The sequence below is a fragment of the Oncorhynchus mykiss genome, chromosome 32, assembly GCF_013265735.2.
Source record: "Oncorhynchus mykiss isolate Arlee chromosome 32, USDA_OmykA_1.1, whole genome shotgun sequence".
Classification (NCBI taxonomy): domain Eukaryota; kingdom Metazoa; phylum Chordata; class Actinopteri; order Salmoniformes; family Salmonidae; genus Oncorhynchus; species Oncorhynchus mykiss.
Window position 1 is genome coordinate 21,329,330 of NC_050572.1, and position 25,601 is coordinate 21,354,930.

Below are 25,601 nucleotides of genomic sequence, written 5' to 3' on the forward strand. Positions count from 1 at the left end.
GACTGGATGAGGGTTTTTGTTATAAGCCAGCAAAAAATGGAGGCTGAAATGTGTGAAACTGAAGTCACCTCTTGGTTTGGAATAAAACATATGTATAGACTTGATTCTGGTAGTGACCTTAACCCAACACCTAGCAACCTCATCAAAAGGTTTGGCTCTCTTGGTGAAATGGCTACCCCTCCCCCTGAATTGGCTACAATATGCCTGGGCCCTTGAGGTTTACAATGAGTGGAGTTCCAATTGCGCAATGTTTTTATTCTGTAGCTGGCCCTATGTACTCTCTTTTTGTATATTTGATTTATTGAATGATTACTTGTGATTTTATATCAAATGAGTTTACTGTGATATTTTTTGGGGAGAGTTTAGTTAGGTGACCCTGTAGTACAGGTGGTGTGTTCTGTGATTTGGTGAGGAGGGATTACGTTGTGTTACACATCACACCACTGAATACAGGGAATGTACGCCTTAATGGATGGGTTGAAGTCGAAAGAACAGATTTTCACCATTCAAATGTAAACTGTGTGTCTGCATAAACTGCCTACCATTAAGACATGCCATTTGATTTATTTTTAATTCTCCAGTTGTGTTGTGGATTGAGTTGCTCTCTGCTGTACAAGAAGCTCTATCACCTTTTTACCAAAATAATACCCTGAATCTTTACAAAAATATTGTCCTAACTACTGTGTTTTAAGGTCAGTTTTGTTGAACACAATTATACCATTGAATAAATACTTGATTTGAAGAGAATCATTTTGAATGTAATTCTTGTGAGAGTAAATGAAGTAAGCCTAATACGGGTCATGTCACACAGGTGTTACATTGTAGCAAATGGAGTACCAGGGGGCCACACTGGCCATTCTGAGTAGTATAAAGCACATTGTTCATAGTTATGGAGAATATCAGACCATGAAACAACCATAAATGAAAATCAAAAGCGTGGAATACATTCAATTTACTGTCCAAGTACACAGTTCTGATTGCTGAACAATTGGTATGAGGGAGAGAAAATTCCTAGATTTCAGGCTTGTTTTCTTTACAATTTACACAACAGGAAACTCCAGTCTACCAATCACAACGATATTTGAGCTATACGCGTATCAATTTCTGTTTTCGACCACTCCAAAGCTGCAATATTAATGGTTTCTTTTTGAAGGCGCTAACTCTTCCATGACTCATTGGCCAAACCCTATGGGGATATATTTCTGTATGGTTTTTGGATTGACACTGAAAAGGTTTGTAAACACAATCATAGGAGACCTTATTTTCAGCTTTTATCTCAAAACCCCATTCATTTCCCCAACAGGAATGGCCAATGAAACGGGTAGAAAATGCTAACTCATTTCCGTTTTTTAGGACTACAAGCTGCAAGCTCTATAAGAGAATAACAATAGTAGATTAAGCTAAAACAGACAGCGACATCCAGACAAACTTCATGTACAGTAACTTCAAATGTTCATATGGCTTTACCATATTTCAGTGGCAAAGAGAGCCAGCCTTGAGGCAGCCTTTTTTCACACACATAAATTGCATAATAGGGTGCTCTTACCTCATTGAAACTCAAAAAGGGCCTGGATTGGCTGCTTCAAGCAGTATTAATAGGCCACCGGGCAGTCAACAAAATCAAACCTGCCAACAAGCCATACCCATTCATTTCCTATAAATAGAATAAAAAACATGCAATAGCTGGGGTGACCATATTAATTTGATTCATGGAGCCATCCATGTATGAAATCGGACATAACCTATTGATCCTCAGGACGGAGAAAATGTATTGATCCAAAAGTGTAGTGTGCCATTGTGGAAATGCTCTCATATAGTATGACACGCATTCACTTGGACTTGTATATGTGAAGAGCAACTAAGAGACAAAAATATAGGCCCTGGACCCAAATCCCTTGAATTATGAAGTGAACATATTAGAATCAGTCTTTTATAGTACATTTGTGATTAAATGCTATTTATAATATGTATATACACTAATAAAGTTGTGTACATCAAATATACACGTTTCCTTTATAATTCCCCACATTTCATCCAATATCCAAGCACTTAAAAAAAAAATATATATATATATATATATTGGTGTGGGATTCAAATTTTATTTTCAAGTTTTAATGTCACCTGCACTACAGTGAAATACCTTTCTTGCAAGCTCTAAACCCAACAATGCAGTAATCAATAACAATGTAATACTAAAAATAACAATGTAATAAAAATAACAATGTAGAACAAAAACACACATTAAAAATACTTTAAAAGCCAGTGGAATAAATGACTGGGATAGAATACATTTGTTTTGAGGATCAACTATGACTAGAAATATCACTTTAATTGGAGGTGGAAGATAGATAAGCTGCTTGTAAACATATTTAGAAATATTTGACATTGCAGAACAAGGTAAGATACATTATATGTGGACAGTTTTGTTAAACAAAATACAATAAATTGCAGCCTGTCTTTATGGCAGGTTTGAAACCTGTAGCGTTGATATCTCCATGATTATGTGCCAGTATTGTGTTAAATTGTGTTTGGGAAATGTACAAAAAAATGATTGAGTATGCTTTACTGTATGGTTGTAGGTTTTAGCAGGTTCATTCCGAAGCTCATTGATTGATGGTGTGTGGCTATCATTGCCTTGGGCAACAAACTGAGAAAATGGTTGACAGGTATTGTGCAATACAGCTACCCATGGATGAATGAAAGACAATGAGCTTTCCTGTTCAGTCTGTCTCACTATGAAACATACAATTTTTTACACATTCTACAATTGTTACCAACACAGTAGTTTGTTGAGATTTGAGTTTGACTGAACTATCATTCTCCAAATTGATTAATTCTGCAACATAATCCTGACCAATCAACTACTAGAATTTTAATACATTAATTAAGAAGAGTACACATTCGGGGAGGAGATATTCAAAATGCTTTGAATTGAGGATGTTTCTAATTGTTTTCTACTTGTTCCCAAAGTAGGCATCACTTTTAGTAACCACCGGCAGGCTAGTTAATCCAATTCAGACACAGTATATTTGACTTTGTAGATGTTTTATGTAACTACAGGAACCCCTCCGACATGCACTCAGAGCTACTGGGGGAAATGCTCTGGCTCAGTGTCGGTGTACCATACACACCACATTATATTCCACAGGCATCACCGGGCAGAGCGCCACCGAAGGTCACCATGGGTTCTAGGTCCTCTAGGAGCAGCCTCAAATAGAAAAACTATTGAATATTTTTTGACGGTCCCCCCATCGCCCGATGACGCACAGGGCCCCCCACCACCCGCAGTCTATGCATACAGCTGCAAGGTAAACGACAACAAATAGTACAATTGATTTATCTTGGCAGCCTATATAGTTCTTACCAACTAAAGCCACAGGCTGGCTTTTATTTTGTTTTCATTTCATCAGGGTCGGGATTGTAGCCCATCTTAATGAGGGCATATGCATTTTTTCTGATAAATATAAAGAGATTGACAATGAGCACGGGACTGCATCGAACGTACGAATATTTTGGTAAAACGTTTCTGTTTATGTACATCTTATTTCCCAAATGAAAGGTACGTTTATTTGTGTTATTTTAGATTGAGTTTTAACATATGAATGAATACATTATTTTCCCAGCAGAGGTCTCCTGACTTAAACTCTCAAAGAGAACTACATTTTGATGATTGTCATTCGCATTGATTTTTTTCTCTGTAACTTGTAAATTATGCAATTAACTGGTCTGCAAATAGGCTAAATATGAATGATATAACAGCTTAATGTTATTGATGATAATTTTATTTGATATTGTGTTACCTAATTATATTATCATTATAATTAGGACAAAATGATCATCATGTTTCCATTAACTTGTCCAGCGATTTTTTTTTTCGACATTTAGAAAGTTCGCATAGAAAATCGATGCGGCAATTGCCTGCTAGGGTGTGTTGCCATTTAATTATTGTGTTGACGAAAACAGCTGGACGTAATGACGTCAGTGTTTCTATTGAAGTGTTTCCATCAGCCATTTAGACAAATTGCGCATAAATAAATTGTCGACAGCCTATCTATTTCCTGTCTCAGCTAGCACTGGAAAGCAAGCATGGATAGGATGCAAAAATGTACTGATATTTGCCATATTCTAATCATTTTTGCCCTGTCCCTTTCTCTGTGGATTGTCATTCTAATGCAATCCAGAAACAACAAAACCCTGTCCTCAAACATTTACATCAAAAGGTGCCAAATTATGGACAGACAAAACATTCACGTCAAATTAAATATTTTTCTTGATCAAATAACATGGAAAACAACCACTTTTTGAGCAGAATTAATTTACCATCCTTACAAACCAATTAATATAAATAGGCTGTTCATCTAGGTTTGTACCTGTAGACTGAGCATGAAGAAAAACAAGTTATTTTTGATGCGATGTGGCTCAGTTGGTAGAGCAGAGCCCTTGCAACGCTAGGATTGTGGGTTCGATTCCCATGGGCGACCAGCATAGTGCATGTATGCACTAACTACTGTAAATTGCTCTGGATAAGAGCAGCTACTAAAATGGAAAAGGAATGAGTAGACCATTTCAGTTTCCACAGAAGTCATTTGCATTTACAAAGTAATTCAAGAAACTGGAAAACATCTTAAGCAAGTACTTTCATATTCCACAAGTATTATCAGATAAATTATTTTGTACAGACAATTATCAGACTCGAGTTACAAATGCTGTTAAACACCCAAATGCATTTAATTGTAAAAAATAACCTTTTATAGGTTTATTAGTGGACCGATATAGAAGTCTTCAGCGCAGGCACCCCCAAACTACTTCCCGCTGCTATCGTCTCCTATATCCATTACACATGTCCCAATTTCTTTTTTTGTCCAATAAACCTGAATCAATGGCAGGCTAAATATTAATATTCTATATTTTTTCTTCAATTACCAATCATTGTAATGATCGTCATCATCATCAATACTAATTCATATAATCAAATGAAGCCAGGAATTCTGTGAACATTGTGCTATGTATTATTATTGACCTCACCATACACTAAACTTTGACATTCCATTTCCATATTGTCTCTGCTTTTAAAGTAACAAAGACCTTTTCCCGTCAATAAGCAAAACCCGTGTGAAGATGGGAGATTGGAACTTCCTCGGTGGGATCTTGGAGGAAGTGCATATCCACTCTACCATGGTGGGAAAGACCTGGCTGACCATCCTCTTCATCTTCCGGATGCTAGCACTTGGCGTTGCTGCAGAAGGCGTGTGGAACGATGAGCAGGCCGACTTCATCTGCAACACAGAACAGCCAGGGTGCCGCAATGTGTGCTACGACCGAGCCTTCCCCATCTCTCTCATCCGCTACTGGGTTCTCCAGGTCATCTTCGTCTCCTCGCCCTCTCTGGTTTACATGGGCCACGCCATCTACCAGCTGCGAGCTCTGGAGAAGACGCGTCACACTAAAAAGGCGGCTCTGCGTCGGGAGCTGGAGGCGGTGGAAGTGGAGCTGATTGAGGTGCGGAGACGTATCGAGAGGGAGATGAGACAACTGGATCTGGGGAAGCTCAACAAGGCCCCGCTGAGGGGGTCCCTGCTACAGACCTACGTGGCCCACATCATCACTCGGTCTGTGGTGGAGGTGGGCTTCATGCTGTGCCAGTACCTCCTTTATGGCCACCACCTGGACCCTCTATTTAAGTGCAAGAGGGAGCCCTGCCCAAATGTGGTGGACTGCTTTGTCTCCAGGCCCACGGAAAAAAACATATTCATGATGTTCATGCAGGGCATCGCCGCCGTGTCCCTCTTCCTCAGCCTCTTGGAGATCATGCACCTGAGCTACAAGAAGCTCAAGAAGGGCATCCTGGCCTATCAAACACATCTCAAGGATGACCTGGATGACTACTATGTTAGCAAGTCCAAAAGAAACTCTGTTGTGCAACAGGTTAACATGGGGGCCACCTCTGTGGGCCCCAAGCCTACTATCCACACAGCACAGAGTGGGTACACATTCCTGCTAGAGAAGCAGGGTAATGGACCCACGTATCCCCCCCTCAATGCCTCTTCTGCCTTTGTTCCCATTCAGGGGGACCCTGGAGTCAAGCCAGGTACTGACAGCCACAATACAGACAGTAAGGAGGGAGTGTTGCCAAGTCCTACTGAGCACAACAGCAACTCAAACACCAGCAGTGAGATGACTCGGTCTCCCTATGTGGATGAGCCAGAGGACCTTGTCATGCACCCTCGACCCTATCACATGGATCCTCTACCCTGCCACGTAGATCCTCTCGCCCATCTCCCCCACCATGTGGGCTTCAATTCACAGGGCTCTGAGTACCCCGGGGTAGATGCCTCCTCATGTCCGACCCTTTCGGTCATTGTGAGGAAACCACGACGGGTCAGTGCCCCATGGAACTGTTCCACAGTGGTGGAAGGGAATGGCTCAAATAGTGGGGACTCTTACCCTGGGACAATAAGAATGAAGCCACGCTGCAGCTTAGCTGCCAGCAGAGCCAGGGCCTTCTCTAAGCCGGACCTCAAGAGAATGAGCAGACCTCATAGCCCGGACTCAATAGGAGAGCTGAGGTCTGCGTCCCGGCACAGCCGCGATGGCAACAGTCCTTCTGTCTGCTCTCCCAACCACCATATGTCATTGGCAAGTAACGCCACAAGCAGACGAGCTCCAGGCGACCTGCAGATCTAAGAGTTAGGCTATTAAACTCATTTCACAAGAAACTGTTACAGTGTTAGGCTATGCTCACATTCCCCCATCACTTCCATTGATTGTTAGCTTTTGATGGCTAAAATTAATTGAGGTTTGTAATGGCTGTTTAAAGATTTACAGTTTCTCTTGACCCACTACTTTCAGGGTGAAGCACTACCTAACATCAAGTTGTAAAATAGTGAACTACACCTTGAAGCAGGATAAAACTGTTTGAACGAAAAAGTATAGCCCCACCAGTGTCATGTTTACAGCATTGCTTTTTTGTCAAATATACTGTACCATAAAAAAAAGGCGCATTTTGTAGTAATGAACAAAGAGCATTTAGTCTGTGGTATTGCACTTTTTAAAATTCCGTTCAGAATTTGACTTTCCCCCAGTTGAAATTGGTGGCTGGAGTTCACTAGCTACCAAACTAATCAGGATATTTTGTCAGCGACATTACGATCCATTTTAGTATCAGTCCAATTAATAGTTTCTTTGCTCATGATGTACTGGTCAAATGTATTCAATACTATCCACTATAATAAAATACAGTTAGAGTTGAACTGTAATTGAAAACCCACTACTACAAGGACTTTGGCTAAGGAATAATAAACTAGTTGCATATTACTCAACTAGTTCCCCCCCCCCCCCCAGGCCGGATTACTGCAGATGTCCTCCGTCCTCAAATAGCATTGATATTGTGGCCCAAAGCCCACTGATCATTTGACAATGTAAATTATACATATTTATGGTGCTGTGGTAGGGGATTATATAAAAAAAATATATATTTTTACTGAACATTGATTTGTTTTCACAATTGTATTACTTCCTCTATAAAATAAAGTACAAATATTCTTGAATTTCTTAAATTAATCTAATCATTTCCCTACGGTATGGGTTAAAATATCAATCCAAACAGAGACAGGCAAGAACATTGACTTAAAGTAACATTTTTAAACCCCACCACAGGTTAGAAGCAGTAATGTCTACTATGGCCCTGTTTTTTTGGCATTGAAATAAGGGGCAAGTATCAGTTGTTGGGAATCCATCTAAACTGAACAAAAATATAAAAAACGCAGCATGTAGTGTTGGTCCCGTGTTTCATGAGCTGAATTTTTTTTTAAATCCCTGAAATTTGCCAAACGCACAAAAAGCTTATTTCGCTCAAATGTTGAACATAAGTTGGTTTACATCCCTGTTAGTCAGCATGGTTATTACACCAGTGCACCTTGTGCTTGGGACAAATGCCACAGATGTCTCAAGTGCAATTGACATGCTGACTGCAGGAATGTCCACCAGAGCTGTTGCCAGTGAATTTAATGTTCATTTCTCTACCATAAGCTGCCTCTGTCATTTTAGAGAATTTGGCAGTACGTCCAAACGGCCTCACAACCGCAGACCACATGTAACTACGCCAGCCCAGGACCTCTGCATTCCGGCTTAGTCACCTGCGGGATCGTCAGAGGGGTGGTGAGGAGTATGTCTGTCTGTAACAAAGCCCTTCTGTGGGGAAAAACTCATTCTGATTGGAGCTTCCAAGTCAAGTGAAATCCATAGATTAGGGCCTAATGAATTTCAATTGACAGATTTCCTTATATGAACTGTAACTAAGTAAAATCATTACATTTATATTTTTGTTCAGTATAGATACTGTAAAATGTAAATCAACGAAAATAAATTCCATGAGAAATATTTCCTGCAAGAGTATTTATTGACTTAAATTGGAGATAATGGTAACAAAGGAGGTGCCTGTACAAAGAAGCCACATTTACTACTTAAACAAAATTACGTTGCCTTAATAATGAAGTGTTATATATATATATATATATATATATATCACACACACACTATAAAGAAATGATGGCTTTACATTAAGCGCCCCTTCCAAACAGTGAAAAAAATATAACAATTCAACCAACTACATTACTCCGCTGCTCCATCCTCAGGTGTTGGTTCATACTGCAGAAGCTATAAAACAAGGTAGAGCAAATTCAGCTATTTGCAAGGTACCGAGATTTGACATTTTCAGGCATTTGGGATGGCTTCCCAGACAAAGATTAAGCGTAGGACTGGACTTAAAAGCAGGGACAAAAACATTTAAAAATAAAACTTGATTGAAAATGCTTTCTAGTCCAAGCCTAGGCTAAATCAGTGTCCTGAAACCACCCCTTGCAATTCAGGAAAAATATTTAATTATCCAGCAATGCTGCTGACCCTCTTTCTGAGTTCTTTGTTTTCCTCCATGAGCAGATCACACTTCTGCTGTAGCTCAGACACCCCCAAACGGAGGGTCTCGGCATCTGCTGTCTCCACACCAGCCACACCAAGGTGATGCTTTAGAAAGCTGTGTTTAGGTGAAGGCTATTCTAACTCTTTCTTGTTGTTAGATACAGTGAATAAGTTATTGAGATGAGATAGAGCTGATGGTGCATAGAATGGAATGTGATCGAGTTCTCTTCCAGAGGCAATGTGTGGTCTAGGGGTAGCAGCTCTACCACTAGACCAGCCACTGGCACATTCTAAACTCTTATTTTTTAATTTAACCTTTTTTTTAACCAGGTAGGTCAGTTGAGAACAAGTTCTCATTTACTGTGAACTGGCCAAGATAAAGCAAAGCGACAAAAACAAAAGAGTTAAACGTACAGTCAATAACACAATAGAAAAATATATGTACAGTGTGTGCAAATGTAGAAGAGTAGGGAGGTAGGCAATAAATAGGCCATAGAGGCGACATAATTACAATTTAGCATTAACACTGGAGTGATAGCTGTGCAGATGATGTGCAAGTAGAGATACTTGGGTGCAAAAGAGCAAGAGGGTAAGTAATAACATGGGGATGAGGTAGTTGGGTGTGCTATTTACAGATTGGCTGCGTACAGGTACAGTGATCTGTAAGCTGCTCTGACAGCTGATGCTTAAAGTTAGACTCCAGCTTCAGTGATTTTTGCAATTCATTCCAGTCATTGGCAGCAGAGTACTGGAAGGAAAGGCGGGGGGTGACCAGAGAAATATAACCGCTGGAGCGCGTGCTTCGGGTGGGTGTTATGGTGACCAGTGAGCCGAGATAAGGCGGAGCTTTACCTAGCAAAGTTTTATAGCTGACCTGGAGCCAGTGGGTTTGGCGATGAATATGTAGTGAGGGCCAGCCAACGAGAGTATATAGGTCGCAGTGGTGGGTAGTATATGGGGCTTTGGTGACAGAACGGATTGCACGGTGATAGACTGCATCCAATTTGCTGAGTAGAGTGTTGGAGGCTATTTTGTAAATCACATCGCCAAAGTCAAGGATCAGTAGGATAGTCCGTTTTACGAAGCTTTGTTGCGAAATAGGAAGCCGATTCTAGATTTAATTTTGGATTGGAGATGTTTAATGTGAGTCTGGAAGGAGAGTTTAGTCTAACCAGACACCCAGGTATTTGTAGTTGTCCACGTATTCAAAGTCAGAATTGTCCAGGGTAGTGATGCTAGTCAGGCGGGAGGGTGCGGGCAGCAATCGGTTGAAGAGCATGCACTTAGTTTTACCAGCATTTAAAAGCAATTAGAGGCCACGGAAGGAGTGGCCTCCAAAGAAGGGCCAGATGTATACAGAATGGTGTCGTCTGCGTAGAGTTGGATCAGAGAATCACCCGCTGCAAGAGCGACATCATTGATATATACAGAGAAAAGAGTCTGTCCGAGAATTGAACCCTGTGGCACCCCCATAGAGACTGCCAGAGGGCCGGACAACAGGCCCTCCAATTTGACACAATGAACTCCGAAAAGTAGTTTGTGAAATTGGCAAGGAAGTGATTTGAGAAGCCAAGGTTATGGAGTCTGCCGATAAGAATGCAGGGAAGGGCAGGGCAGGATGGATATAGGTCTAACAGTTTGGGTCTAGAGTGTCTCCCCCTTTGAAGAGGGGGATGACCGGTGGATCATTTTAGAAAGAAAGGGTCCAGATTGTCTTGTCCAGCTGATTTGTAGGGATCCAGATTTTTCCACTCTTTCAGAACATCAGCTGTCTGGATTTGGGTGAAGGAGAAGCAGGGGGGGGGGCTTGGGCAAGCTGCTGCAGGGGGTGCTGAGATGTTGGCCGGGGTAGGGGTAGCCAGGTGGAAAGTATGGCCAGCCGTAGAAAAATGCTCATCGAAATTATGGATTATCGGTATTTATCGGTAGTGACTAGAGGTCGACCGATTATGATTTTTCAACGCCGATACCGATTATTGGAGGACCAAAAAAAGCCGATACCGATTAATCGGACAATTACAACAATACTGAATGAACACTCATTTTAACTTAATATAATACATCAATAAAATCAATTTAGCCTCAAATAAATAATGAAACATGTTCAATTTGGTTTAAATAATGCAAAAACAAAGTGTTGGAGAAGAAAGTAAAAGTCCAATATGTGCCATGTAAAAAAGCTAACGTTTAAGTTCCTTGCTCAGAACATGAGAACATATGAAAGCTGGTGGTTCCTTTTAACATGAGTCTTCAATATTCTCAGGTAAGAAGTTTTAGGTTGTAGTTATTATAGGACTATTTCTCTCTATACCATTTGTATTTCATATACCTTTGACTATTGGATGTTCTTATAGGCGCTTTAGTATTGCCAGTGTAACAGTATAGCTTCCGTCCCACTCCTCGCCCCTACCTGGGTTTGAACCAGGAACACATTGTCAACAGCCATCCTCGAAGCATCGTTACCCATGCAGAGCAAGGTGAATAACTACTCCAAGTCTCAGAGCGAGTGATGTTTGAAACGCTATTAGCATGCACCCCGCTAACTACAGTGCCTTGCGAAAGTATTCGGCCCCCTTGAACTTTGCGACCTTTTGCCACATTTCAGGCTTCAAACATAAAGATATAAAACTGTATTTTTTTGTGAAGAATCAACAACAAGTGGGACACAATCATGAAGTGGAACGACATTTATTGGATATTTAAAACTTTTTTAACAAATCAAAAACTGAAAAATTGGGCGTGCAAAATTATTCAGCCCCCTTAAGTTAATACTTTGTAGCGCCACCTTTTGCTGCGATTACAGCTGTAAGTCGCTTGGGGTATGTCTATCAGTTTTGCACATCGAGAGACTGAAATTGTTTCCCATTCCTCCTTGCAAAACAGCTCGAGCTCAGTGAGGTTGGATGGAGAGCATTTGTGAACAGCAGTTTTCAGTTCTTTCCACAGATTCTCGATTGGATTCAGGTCTGGACTTTGACTTGGCCATTCTAACACCTGGATATGTTTATTTTTGAACCATTCCAGTGTAGATTTTGCTTTATGTTTTGGATCATTGTCTTGTTGGAAGACAAATCTCTGTCCCAGTCTCAGGTCTTTTGCAGACTCCATCAGGTTTTCTTCCAGAATGGTCCTGTATTTGGCTCCATCCATCTTCCCATTCATTTTAACCATCTTCCCTGTCCCTGCTGAAGAAAAGCAGGCCCAAACCATGATGCTGCCACCACCATGTTTGACAGTGGGGATGGTGTGTTCAGCTGTGTTGCTTTTACGCCAAACATAACGTTTTGCATTGTTGCCAAAAAGTTCAATTTTGGTTTCATCTGACCAGAGCACCTTCTTCCACATGTTTGGTGTGTCGCCCAGGTGGCTTGTGGCAAACTTTAAACAACACTTTTTATGGATATCTTTAAGAAATGGCTTTCTTCTTGCCACTCTTCCATAAAGGCCAGATTTGTGCAATATACGACTGATTGTTGTCCTATGGACAGAGTCTCCCACCTCAGCTGTAGATCTCTGCAGTTCATCCAGAGTGATCATGGGCCTCTTGGCTGCATCTCTGACCCGTCTTCTCTTTGTATGAGCTGAAAGTTTAGAGGGACGGCCAGGTCTTGGTAGATTTGCAGTGGTCTGATACTCCTTCCATTTCAATATTATCGCTTGCACAGTGCTCCTTGGGATGTTTAAAGCTTGGGAAATCTTTTTGTATCCAAATCCGGCTTTAAACTTCTTCACAACAGTATCTCGGACCTGCCTGGTGTGTTCCTTGTTCTTCATGATGCTCTCTGCGCTTTTAACGGACCTCTGAGACTATCACAGTGCAGGTGCATTTATACGGAGACTTGATTACACACAGGTGGATTGTATTTATCATCATTAGTCATTTAGGTCAACATTGGATCATTCAGAGATCCTCACTGAACTTCTGGAGAGAGTTTGCTGCACTGAAAGTAAAAGGGCTGAATAATTTTGCACGCCCAATTTTTCAGTTTTTGATTTGTTAAAAAAGTTTGAAATATCCAATAAATGTCGTTCCACTTCATGATTGTGTCCCACTTGTTGTTGATTCTTCACAAAAAAATACAGTTTTATATCTTTATGTTTGAAGCCTGAAATGTGGCAAAACTTCGCAAAGTTCAAGGGGGCCGAATACTTTCGCAAGGCACTGTAGCTAGCTATTTCACATCGGTTACACCAGCCTAATCTCGGGAGTTGATAGGCTTGAAGTCAAACAGCGCAATGCTTGAAGCAGAGCTGCTGGCAAAACGCACGAAAGTGCTGTTTGAATGAATGCTTACGAGCCTGCTGCTGCCTACCACCGCTCAGTCAGACTGCTCTATCAAATCATAGACTTAATAACACACAGAAGTACAAGCCTTAGGTCATTAATATGGTAGATTCCGGAAAATATCATCTCGAAAACTAGACATTTATTCTGTCAGTGAAATACGGAACCGTTCCGTATTTTATCTAACGGGTGGCATCCATAAGTCTAAATATTCCTTTTACATTGCACAACCTTCAATGTTAAGTCATAATTATGTAAAATTCTGGCAAATTAGGCAGCCCAAACTGTTGCATATTCTCTGACTCTGTGTGCAATGAACGCAAGAGAAGTAACACAATTTCACCTGGTTAACATTGCCTGCAAACCTGGATTTCTTTTAGCTAAATATGCAGGTTTAAAAATATATACGTCTGTGCATTGATTTTAAGAAAGGCATTGATGTTTATGGTTAGGTACAGTCGTGCAACGATTGTGCTTTTTTCGCAAATGCCCTTTTGTTAAATCATCCCCCGTTTGGCGAAGTTGGCTGTCTTTGTTAGGAAGAAAGTCTTCAGAGTTCACAACGAGCCAGGTTAGCAGGCAATATTAACTAAATATGCAGGTTTAAAAATATATACTTGTGTTTTGATTTTAAGAAAGGCATTGATGTTTATGGTTATGTTTATGGTACACATTGGAGCAAAACAGTCCTTTTTCGCGAATACGCACTGCATCGATTATATGCAACGCAGGACACGCTAGATAAACTAGTAATATCATCAACCATGTGTAGTTAACTAGTGATTATGATTGATGGAATTTTTATAAGTTTAATGCTAGCTAGCAACTTACCTTGGCTTCTTACTGCATTCGCATAATAGGCAGTCTCCTCGTGGAGTGCAATGTAATCAGGTGATTAGAGCGTTGGACTAGTTAACTGTAAGGTTGCAAGATTGAATCCCCGAGCTGACAAGGTAAAAATCTGTCATTCTGCCCCTGAACAAGGCAGTTAACCCACCGTTCCTAGGCCGTCATTGAAAATAAAAAGGTGTTCTTAACGGACTTGCCTAGTTAAATAAAGGATAAATAAAAGGTGTAAAAAAATTAAAAAATAAAAAGTTATATTTTTTATTTTATATCGGCGAAATTAGTGTCCAAAAATACCGATTTCCGATTGTTATGAAAACTTCAAGATCGGCCCTAATTAAATCGGCCTATCCGATTAATCGGTCGACCTTTAGTAGTGACAGTGTTTCCTATCCTCAGTGCAGTGGGCAGCTGGGAGAAGGTGCTCTTATTCTCCATGGACTTTATAATGTCCCAAAACGTTTTGGAATCAGTTCTACAGGAAGCAAATTTCTGTTTGAAAAAGCTAGCCTTAGCTTTCTTAACTGACTGAGTATATTGGTTCCTGACTTCCCCGAAATGTTGCATATTGTGGGGGCTATTCAATGCTGATGCAGAATGCCACAGGATGTTTTTGTGCTGGTTAAGGGCAGTCAAGTCTGGAGTGAACCAAGGGCTGTATCTGTTCTTAGTTCTACATTTTTTGGAATGTGGCATGCTTATTTAAGATGGTAAGGAACACACTTTTGAAGAGAACCCAGGCATCCTCTACTGACGGGATGAGGTCAATATCTTTCCAGGATACCCTTGCCAGGTTGATTAGAAAGGCCTTCTCGCTGAAGTGTTTTAGGGAGCGTTTGACAGTGATGCGTGGTGGTCGTTTGACCGCTGGTCATTACACACACAGGCAATGAGGCAGTGATCGCTGAGATCTTGGTTGAAGACAGCAGAGGTGTATTTAGAGGGCAAGTTGGTCAGGATGATATCTAAGAGGGTGCCCAAGGTTATGGATTGAGGGTTGTACCTGGTAGGTTCCATGATAATGTGTGTGAGATTGAGGGCATCTAGTTTAGATTGTAGGACGGCCGGGGTGTTAAGCATGTCCCAGTGTAGGTTGCCTAACCGTACAAACTCTTAAGATAGATGGGGGCCCGATCAATTCACATATGGTGTCCAGGGCACAGCTGGGGGCTGAAGGGTCTATAACAAGCGGCAACGGTGAGAGAATTGTTTCTGGAAAGGTGTATTTTTAAAAGTAGAAGCTCAAATTGTTTGGGCACAGACTTGGATAGTATGACAGAACTCTGCAAGCTAACTACGCCCCCTTTGGCAATTCTATCTTGTCAGAAAATTTTATAGTTAGGGATGGAGATTTTAAAGACATCACATGCACAACCACAATTGTAGATGCGGATTTTGTGATGTAGACAAACTCTACCCTTGACCGAGTTGCCGGGGGGCTGTAGTCACCAGACTTTGGTCAAGGTAATTTCCCCACCCAATGACTGACTAGGCCTACATGGGCCATGTTCAGTACGAAAACATTCTTGACCTGTGCAGATAGAAATACCACAAATAGAGCCTTTGTCAGAGATGCATGTTTGTTCTACATACATGCATCTCTCATCACAAATTAAATTAAAAATGACAGGACCCATCAATAAGATCAGTTAGTTTAAGACGCTTCTGTTATATCAATTTGGAGTATTACCAAACCAAGACAAAGGATACTCCAAAGCATTATTAGGTTTCTCTGTCTCTTCGTATAGGGCCACCAACACTGCAAACAGCAGGACTGTGGTTATGGACATTGGTGGTGATGTGTATAGAACTCAAAGATACTACGTTTACACAGCCTTTGCAAGTAGTTACAGTTAAAAGAAAAATTAAACAAAGTTTCGCACACAGACAATGGCTATATGCATACATAGTCTATGCATTGTGGCAGTAATGTCATTGGATTTCTGAAAGACCTACCATTGGTGAGAGTGTCAAGAACACCCGCTTTTTCGAGATACCTTCGAAATTGTTCCCTCTTAGATTCAGAACCCTGAAAGAAACAATAAAGAAAACACATTAAAAAGGCTGTAACAAAACAAACGTTGTCCATTTGCAGCAACTAGCTTACTACTTCAGTTCCTTGACTGTTTCCGGGCAGTAAGCAAGCAGAATACAAATATGTTTGGTTGACCATAAAGTTTGAAAACGAACTACTAAACAAGCTAGCCAATACAGCCATGCTGCTGATTATGTGTAGCCGCTGAGTGAAAGTTAAAGTAATAAATTAATGCAGGTAACGTTAGCTAAAACTACGCTAACAAGTGAAAACACAGGATATAAAAGCGATATCTTCAAACCACTCGTATGAAGTTAATTGAAGAAAGGTTTTGTATACTTACTCTGTAATAGGACATTATGCATGGCGACCAAATATGTTGCGTTATGAAGATAAGTAAACTATCTACAGCTGGAATTATTTATCAAAAGACTAAGCCTGTGTTGTATTCATTACGCAGATTCTGTTGCAAAATGTCTCATCTGTTGCATAACGTTTCGCAACAGAAACGGTTCAATCCAAAGGGAAAACGTTTTACAACGAAAATTAGAGTTTCTATTGGACAAATTGTGGTAGGACCCTCCCCGTTTTGTTCCGTTTCTCTGTTTGCTTCCGTTTAGTTCTTAAACGGTAAACGGTTTCCGTTGCGAGACGTAATGAATATACCCCTGACTGCTCCCTTCCACGGCTGTCACGTTACGATTGCTAAAACTATGATTAATTTATTGTATTTTTATTTATTCATACCATTTAATTATTCCACAAGATATAGTCCCGACACAAATCTAGGGTTGCTGCCCAAGCCGGCTGGTCATTTTGTCATTCTTTAAAATAAATTATTATTATTATGAACAAAACAAATACAAAAACAGAAATATACAAACAAGAGTACATAGACAGGGGTGTTACATATCGAGATACATTTTAAATTTGACAAAAAGTGTACATGTTGCTTTTTTGTTTTTACACTTACTGATAATTTCTAAATATTTCAATCCTATCACAAACAATGTGAAGATAGGTTTGTTCTTCGTCCACTTCATTTTATGAATAAAGAATCTGGTATGAAAAAATAAACAAATTAACAATGAAGGTTAAATCAGGGTTCATATAATTTGGATAAAAATAAAACATAATATCAGAGTCTCGCAAATTAATATCAATTGTAGTTTATTTTAAAATAAAATACTCTAACGCACTCCGAAATATTCTGACAGAAGAACAGTCCCAAAAGAGTTTCTGGGTCACAACCACAAAATACACATTTGTTATCAATAGCTGTTTTGAATCTGTGTGTAATAAAGGTCTTTACAGGGTAGATTCTACGAATTAGTTTGTATAATACTTCTTTCACCTTATTAGATATACAATATTTGCCAGACAACAGCGAGACTTTGTTCCAGTTCACTTGTCCTAGAGCTGCATTCCATTATATTTTAGCTGAGGGGATAGTAACATTTTGACATAGTTTTCTTATATACATGTTACTACATTAATAGTTTAAGATGTCAATTCCTTCTAGCTGTATTGAGGCTACAATATCATCAACAGTTGAACTTGGAGTACTGTTATAATCTCCTAAAAGAAGAATGGCACCTTTAGGGACAGCTATAACAACTTTTTGAAAATCCTCAGGAGTGAATGTAACATTGTGTGTTCTCATGTGTTCTGGATAATCATACATTTGTCCATCGTTATTCAATTGTTTAACACAATCAAGTGTTTAACCCAGATAATGCTGTTGTAAAACCTTAAATAGTTTTGTATCCATTTGATCTTAAAGATTATATTAGAGGTTTTACAATCCAGAGCATTCAACCCTTCCCCACTTTGGGTGCTACATATTACTGCTTCTCTTAAATAATGAGGTTTATTCCTCCACATGAAGTTAAATCATTTAGAATCAACCGTTTTAGTTACTGACAGAGGAACATCCAAGGCAAGGGAGGTATAAACTCATCTGGACAGACTTTCAGATTTTGACAAAAGTACAGTCCAGATAAAGAAAAATCTCATAATAACCAGGAGTTAAATCTCTTTCCAATTTTCTCTACAATAGGAGATCAATTTAAATTGGCCCTTTCTTTCGGATCTTTGCTAACTTTAATACCAAGATATGTGACCACATCTTTTACAGGGATATTACATACTGAGTTTAAGTCACATCTTTTCAACACAAATAATTCACATTCCCTAATATTCAGAGATAAACCAGATACACGTGAGAAGACATTAATACACTCAATAGCTTTCCTGGCTTCATTATAATCTTTTTTTTTTTAAATGGTGGTGTCATCAGACAATAATGAACATTTGATCTCTTTATCTTGTATCTGAATACCCCCTAAATCTATCCGTATAGATATAAAGCGCCATAACTTGTGTGACCAATAAAAATAAGAACGGAGAAATTGGGCATCCTTGTTAAATTCCGCTTCTAATGTCGAATCTCTTTGAAGTTCCATGGGATAATTTAACAGAGCATTACTATTATTGTGAAGTGTCTTAATTACACTTTGAAAATATTGACCAAAACCAAAGTCTCAGAAATAAAATAATGTTCTACTGTATCAAAGCCTTGTAAAAGTCTACAAATAAAATAAAGCTATCTTCCATAATGTGCTCATTGTAGTCTATCAAGTCTAATACTAGTCGAATATTATTACATATATGTCTCCCCTTCATAAAACCAGACTGGGTATCATCAATGATTTTGTCAATACCTTTTATAAGTCTTTCTACAAAGATGCATGCAAGTAGCTTTCCATTATTGTTCATTAATGTGATTGGTCTCCAATTTTCTAACATCATAGGATCTTTGTTTGGTTTGGGGATAACAGAAATGGGGCCTTGTGTTGCAGAAACAGGCAGGACCCCTAAATCAATTGCCTCTTTAAAACATTAAATATAAATTAAACAATATCCTCCTGAAAATATTTATAGAATACACAAAAAACGCCATCATTCACTGGAGATTTGTTCTCTTTTATCTTGCTGATACATTTTTTAAATTTCATTCATATAAATTAATTAATCACAAGACTTTTGGAAGTCTTCATCTAGAAAGGCAGATATGTCACTAGTAGGACAGGCATTACTGGTGTAAAGATTACCATAGAATTCTGAAACATATTTTGAAATATCTTTAGGGTTTTCATTTTCTTTGCCATCTATATTAAACTCATGAATTGAGGTAATTTCAGATTTTCTCACTAAATTGTAAAGTTATTTTGTGTATTTTTACCTTCCTCCAACCATCTCCTTCTTGATCTTACAAATGCCACTTTTGCTCTCTCTTCATACATTGGTCCATTTCTAGTTGTAAAGAAAATAACTCAGCCTTTCCTTCTTCATCAAGGTCCTCCATAGAGATTAGAAAAAGTATTTCCTTAAATTTATTTTACCTCAGTCTTTTAAGTTCAGCAATTTCTTTACCTCTCTTCATGGCTGTTTGTCTTTTTTCATACTTCATTAATTCCCAATATTTCCCATAAGACTTAAATGGTTGGGCTTTCCTCAAATGTTGTTGTATAATATCTTAGGCAACGATCTTGAAATTAGCATCTTCCAACAGTCTACTATTGAGTTTCCAATAACTTCGATAGTTCTAATTGTTGGATTGCCATACTGGCTGGCAACGTTCTTGCTCCTCTGAACAACAGTGTCCTGACAGCAAGGTTTTATTCAAATCTCCTCTGTTGAAAATGAAATGTTAGTCTAAAAGAAATATGATATAATATGCTTTTTATTGTGGTGATCAAGGCAGGTAGCCTAGTGGTTAGAGCTTTGGGCAGGTAACCAAAAGGTTGCTGGATCGAATCCCCGAGCTGACAAGGTAAAACTCTGTCATTCTGCCTCTGAACAAGGCAGTTCCCTGGTAGGCAATCATTGTAAACAAGAATGTGTTCTTAACTGACTTGGCTAGTTAATTAAACGGAAGTGAGACAAATAAATAGCTGGGCTGATGAGACAGTAGATTGAGCAGTCAGTGGAGTAAATAGGCATTTTAATGTCATAGATTTAGCTGGTGAAATAGTGAAATAGACACCGGCTGGAATTGGCTTTTAACCAATCAGCATTCAGGATTAGACCCACCCCTTGTATAAACAAAATTATAAACTGGGTGGTTCAAGCCCTGATTGGCTTATATCAGACCACATACCACGTGTATGGCAAAACATTAATTTGTACTGCTCTAATTACGTTGGTAACCCATTTATAATAGTAATAAGGCACCACCTCTGGGGTTTGTGGTATATGGCCAATATACCACGGCTAAGGGCTGTATCCAGGCACTCAGTGTTGCTTCGTGAAAATAACAACCCTTGGCCCCCCCAACAAACAAAATTCCCAACCAACGCTTGTCCCGGTACGCGTCCTCTATTCATCTGAATGTGTTGACGGTTGGAGAAATTGCTTGAGCTGCGCTGAAAATTCGAGAAGTAGGAAAGACAACGGGCCAATGTTCTAACACTGCTGTGCCTAGATGTACACGTTTTGGGCTATGATTAACGTTTTAGGCGGGAGAACCAATGAGATTAAGGGGGCGGAAATACAGGTTATGGCGGAAGTGAGACAAAATTGGCAAGTTGATAAACTAAACCCGGGGGTGTTGGGTAGCGGAAGTATAGTATACAATAATGTTGTTTGATACTAAAATGCTGGTATTTAGTTCGTAGTGAATACACCCTATAACAGCACTACCTATCGTCTATTTTCAAATCACGACTAGTTTGTGAACAACCAAGCAAAACCAGTAGCTAGCAAGTTATCTGAGTAGTTAGCGTTAGCACTAACTAGCCTAGCCTATCTCCAAACAGGGTTGGATTTGACCAGTAGATTTAACAATCGCTAACGTTGATTTGTTTGGTAGAGTTGAGGTAAAATGTCGATTCAGTACGAGGAGCCTGCATTGGCTCGGAATTATGGTGTTGTGGACTCTTTCCCAAAGGATTTTGGCTACGGAGTAGAGGAACCAGATATCGAGGAGGAGAGCACGACGTCAGGTGACAGTAAACCAAGGATCCTGCTGATGGGATTGCGGAGAAGTGGAAAGTCATCTATTCAAAAGGTGTGTTGCCATACTTCTGTTAGTTTAGTTCTCCAATAAGTTGCTGCTGGTCAGTTCTTCTGTGCATCACTACAATGTTTATAATGTGTATGCACCATAGTGTTTATGCATAGTACACTACTCAAGTTGTTGATTACCTAGCTAGTTAGTCAAGTAGTAATGTACACTGATTGTATTTGTCTAATTTAAACATCTATTGTGCAATATCCAGGTTGTATTCCACAAGATGTCGCCCAACGAGACGCTGTTCTTGGAGAGCACCAACAAAATCTACAAGGATGACATCTCCAGCAGCTCTTTCGTCAATTTTCAAATCTGGGACTTCCCTGGTCAGGTGGACTTCTTTGACCCTACCTTTGACTATGAGATGATCTTCAGGGGCACGGGGGCTTTGATATTCGTCATTGACGCTCAGGTGAGAATAGTAGAGGAATGTTAAGACATTGTACTAGGGCAATTCCAAGGTAACACACTTTAATTATGCTTTAAAATGTATGCCAAACAAAAACCATTGATTTCAAAGATGAACAAACCATACAACTGTAATGACTACTTAGAAAACTGCAGATGCACAGTTTGTAACAGAATAATGGTAAAATCTCCCTCAGTTTTATTCTGTTACTGAACTTTTTATCTGCACAGTTTTTTTGTAAAATGTTCAGTGGAAATTGTTAAAAGTAGCCCTTGTTTATAGAGATGTATGGTTTGTTTAACTCTAAAATCAATGTTTTTTTGTTAGGTATACATTTGAAAGTGAAAAAATGAGTCTCAGCATAATTCTGTAACCATGCAATTGCCCACTACCCATGGCAAACATTGAGAAGGCTCTTCTTCCTGGGAAGAAGTCCTGGGAGACTGACTGTACAGCCTACAGTTCCACTGATCTTTATTTATTTAAAAAAATAGGCTGATGCATTGTGTCTGCTCTACTTATGCTTTTGTTCTCTATTGGTTTCATCAGGATGATTATGTTGAAGCCTTGGGGAGGCTACATCTCACTGTGTCCAGAGCCTACAGGGTCAACCCAGAGATCAACTTTGAGGTGTTTATCCATAAGGTTGATGGCCTGTCAGACGACCACAAGATAGAAACCCAAAGAGACGTCCATCAGAGAGCCAACGATGACCTGGCAGATGCCAGCCTGGAGAAGCTTCATCTCAGGTTAAGGGCCCTACACACTTCACTCAAACTATGCAAACACAGCAACGACGCGTCATTTTCACATGTAGTTCTATGTACTTTTGTGTGGATCAAAATTTGGAACGGACTATATACAGCGCTCCGTCGTTCTGTTTGCATGACGTGTGTAACGGCCTTTAGTATAAAGGACAAGACACAACATAATGAACGTCGGCCGTGCGCAGTAGATCACCTGCTGGGTCTGGACCAACTGTGGCTATTCAACATGAAGAATCTTAGGGAAATGAACAGTAGTAAATGTCAGCTGAAATTCTGTGGTCAGAGGATATATGAAGGCCACACACTTGCTTTTAACCATTTGTCCTTAACTGGTGGTAGGTTAGGTATGTGGCTGAATGTTACTCAGAGGGATCAGCTTGTTTTTGATCTAACATGTTGGGAGAGGAACTGTTAGAAACACAGGAAATATAACTGCGATCTCAATTCTCTCTTTCTCCTCTCTCTTTCTATGTTTCAGCTTTTATTTGACCAGCATCTATGACCACTCTATATTTGAGGCTTTCAGTAAAGTTGTCCAGAAGCTCATTCCTCAGCTACCAACATTGGAAAACCTTGTGAACATTTTCATATCAGTACGTATTATTTTGACCAATAAGCTGATTTGAACTGATGCTTGTTTTTCTGAACTTCTACACAAATCTCAACAGATTTTTTGCAATGTTTTAGTCCTTTCGATAATGTTTCTTATGTCAAAATTGCCCCTGTGTTTTTATTTTTGGACAGAATTCTGGGATTGAGAAAGCCTTCCTGTTTGACGTGGTCAGTAAGATTTACATCGCCACCGACAGCTCCCCTGTGGACATGCAGTCATACGAGCTTTGTTGTGACATGATCGATGTTGTCATTGACGTCTCTTGTATCTATGGGTGAGAGAAATCATATGCCAGGGTTCCCCAACTGGCAGGCCGAATTTGTCCCGCAGGTGTTTTTATTTGGCCTCCCAAGTTTTATAAGCAAAAAAACCCCCCAAAATAAATACTAATAATAAATCATTGTTGGACATAAGACTACAAAAACACCAGTAAATCAGCTCCAAGTGATTTTAACTTTGGAAATCTGTTCCCAAGTATTCCCACGCATAATAGAGAGACACATGATCGTAGACAAATGTAAGAAAGGTTTCAAATTATTATGTTTTAGTCAACTATTATGTGTTTGGGCTTCTTGTCGTCAATTTGCAGTCTACAAATAATTTGTAATTATGTTCCGGCCCCCGACCATCTGCTCAAGAAAACAATCACCCCTCGTCTGAATCTAGTTGATGATCCCTGTCATGCCATTTAAAAATGTGTGTATTGGTTGTCCTATTTAACTGTCTCTTCAATCAATTACAAAGGTTGACAAGGAATCGTAGATTGCTGTGATTGTGAAACGCTATTGTGGAGAGCTTTGAGTTTATTTTGGGATTGTAAAAAGTGAATAGCTTTGTGTTCTTCCATTGCAGCCTGAGGGAAGATGGAAATGGCAGTGCATATGATAAAGAGTCTTTGGCCATCATTAAGCTCAACAATACCACCATACTCTACCTGAAAGAGGTCACCAAGTTCCTAGCCCTCGTTTGCATCCTTAGAGAGGAGAGCTTTGAAAAGAAAGGTAAGACAAAAGTCTGGCACCATTTATAGGATTTAACCATTTATGTTAGCAGCCTATTGTTGATTTGACTGACATGCATATAGCCTTTAGAAGAAGTTTAACACGCTGCACCTCCATGCTTCTCTCATTTGTAGTGCTGGAAGATACTGGCCCAATTCGTTTTGAAATAAATTCATATAGCGTGATTTATTTTCTGTTTTCTTTCAGGTTTAATAGACTATAACTTCCATTGTTTCCGCAAAGCCATCCAGGAGGTGTTTGAAGTGGGGTCCTTGACACAGAGGACAGGCAGACTACAGCCAAGTTCGTCCAACAACAGCTTGTCCAGCGTAAAAATTGGTGTATTAAACGGAAGTGCTGTTTAGAGGAATGTAAGAAAAGCAAAGAGTTTTGGAATGCCTTAGCCACTGAGAATGGACAAGTAGTAACTGTCTATTTTACTTGGAAGGCTATGGACCATCAAAGGTGACACAGGGAAAAAGCAGGAAAAACCTTGAAAAATAACACTTGGGATGGGGGGGATGCTGTTCTGTGCAAGGATTGGAAAGGGTAAAAAAAAACGCTGCAATGGATTAAACACTGAACAGAGTTGAAGCCAGCAAGCACATCTATTTTCAGCACCTCAATGTTTTTGGTTGCGTCTAATCACTTATTTGACGATAATGATTATTTTTGCTACAAACAGTTTTACGAGTGTCAAGATGACAATGTCGTCATTGTGGTCTTCCTCAGCACAAGTCATTTAAACAGGGCACTATCTGTGTTTTCCCGCTCTTATTTCAGGCAAGGTTCAACAGGAAGCAATGTTGGAAAACAAATTAATTAGGAAGCCTGCATTGAAACAGTAAATATCACTACCATTCAAACGTTTGGGGTCACATAGAAATGGACATTTCCTTGTTTTTGAAAGAAAAACACGTTTTTTTGGCCATTTAAAATAACATAAAATGGATCAGAAATACAGTGTAGACATTGTTAATGTTGTAAAATACTATTGTATCTGGAAACGGCAGATAAAAAAAAAAAATGGAATATCTACATAGGTGTACAGAGGCCCATTATCAGAAACCATCACTCCTGTTTTCCAATGGCACGTTGTGTTAGCTAAGGAACTCTGCCTAGAAGGCCAGCATCCCGGAGTCGCCTCTTCACTGTTGACATTGAGACTGGTGTTTTGCGGGTACTATTTAATGAAGCTGCCAGTTGAGGACTTGTGAGGTGTCCGTTTCTCAAACTAGACACTTTAATGTACTTGTACTCTTGCTCAGTTGTGAACCGGGGCTTCCTGCTCCTAGTTCTATTCTGGTTAGAGCCAGTTCTGTTCTGTGAAGGGAGTAATACACAGCGTTGTACGAGATCTTCAGTTTCTTGGTGATTTCTCGCATGGAATAGCCTTCATTTCTCAGAACAAGAATAGACTGATGAGTTTCAGAAGAAAGTTATTGGTTTCTGGCCATTCTGAGCCTGTAATCGAACCCAAAATGCTGATGCTCCAGGTACTCAATTAGTCTAAAGAAGGACAGTTTTATTGCATCTTTAACCAGAACAACAGTTTTCAGCTGTGCTAACATAATTGCAAAAGGGTTTTCTAATGATCAATTAGCCTTTTAAAATGATATACTTGGATTAGCTAACACAATGTGCCCTTGGAACAC

The 25,601-nt window shown here is 39.6% G+C and overlaps 3 protein-coding genes across 3 annotated transcripts; 2 read left to right on the forward strand and 1 right to left on the reverse strand.

The window, feature by feature from the left end:
• Nucleotides 1-4,986: 4,986 nt before the first annotated feature.
• LOC110489444 (gap junction alpha-9 protein-like) lies at nt 4,987-7,815 on the forward strand. Its single transcript, XM_021562150.2, has one exon. It carries the CDS (start codon nt 5,119-5,121, stop codon nt 6,682-6,684), a length of 1,566 nt encoding a protein of 521 aa, XP_021417825.2. The 5' UTR covers nt 4,987-5,118; the 3' UTR covers nt 6,685-7,815.
• A 547-nt stretch (nt 7,816-8,362) lies between these two features.
• On the reverse strand, nt 8,363-16,587 carry LOC110488074 (c-Myc-binding protein). The gene is made up of 5 exons (XM_021560059.2): nt 16,426-16,587; nt 16,004-16,076; nt 15,758-15,806; nt 8,902-9,031; nt 8,363-8,655 (listed from the first exon to the last, which is right to left on the reverse strand). Exons 1-5 carry the CDS (start codon nt 16,438-16,440, stop codon nt 8,611-8,613), a joined length of 312 nt encoding a protein of 103 aa, XP_021415734.1. The 5' UTR covers nt 16,441-16,587; the 3' UTR covers nt 8,363-8,610.
• Nucleotides 16,588-20,621: 4,034 nt separating this feature from the next.
• On the forward strand, nt 20,622-24,915 carry LOC110488075 (ras-related GTP-binding protein C). Its single transcript, XM_021560060.2, has 7 exons — nt 20,622-21,153; nt 21,365-21,568; nt 22,115-22,314; nt 22,811-22,925; nt 23,077-23,219; nt 23,798-23,946; nt 24,154-24,915. The coding sequence occupies exons 1-7, from the start codon at nt 20,968-20,970 to the stop codon at nt 24,309-24,311; spliced, it is 1,155 nt and encodes a 384-aa protein (XP_021415735.1). The 5' UTR covers nt 20,622-20,967; the 3' UTR covers nt 24,312-24,915.
• Nucleotides 24,916-25,601: the final 686 nt, after the last annotated feature.

What these genes read in the sequence shown, in the direction of transcription:
- LOC110489444 (XM_021562150.2), top strand. Translation starts at nt 5,119, where the DNA reads ATGGGAGATTGGAACTTCCTCGGTGGGATCTTGGAGGAAGTGCATATC.
- LOC110488074 (XM_021560059.2), bottom strand. An exon ending in TCTTGACACTCTCACCAATG is followed by an intron (nt 15,807 to 16,003) that starts GTAGGTCTTTCA and finishes TGCTGTTTGCAG; the next exon opens with TGTTGGTGGCCCTATACGAA. An exon ending in AAACCTAATAATGCTTTGGA is followed by an intron (nt 9,032 to 15,757) that starts GTATCCTTTGTC and finishes ACCTAAACACAG; the next exon opens with CTTTCTAAAGCATCACCTTG.
- LOC110488075 (XM_021560060.2), top strand. Translation starts at nt 20,968, where the DNA reads ATGTCGATTCAGTACGAGGAGCCTGCATTGGCTCGGAATTATGGTGTT. An exon ending in TATTCGTCATTGACGCTCAG is followed by an intron (nt 21,569 to 22,114) that starts GTGAGAATAGTA and finishes TGGTTTCATCAG; the next exon opens with GATGATTATGTTGAAGCCTT. An exon ending in TTGTGAACATTTTCATATCA is followed by an intron (nt 22,926 to 23,076) that starts GTACGTATTATT and finishes ATTTTTGGACAG; the next exon opens with AATTCTGGGATTGAGAAAGC.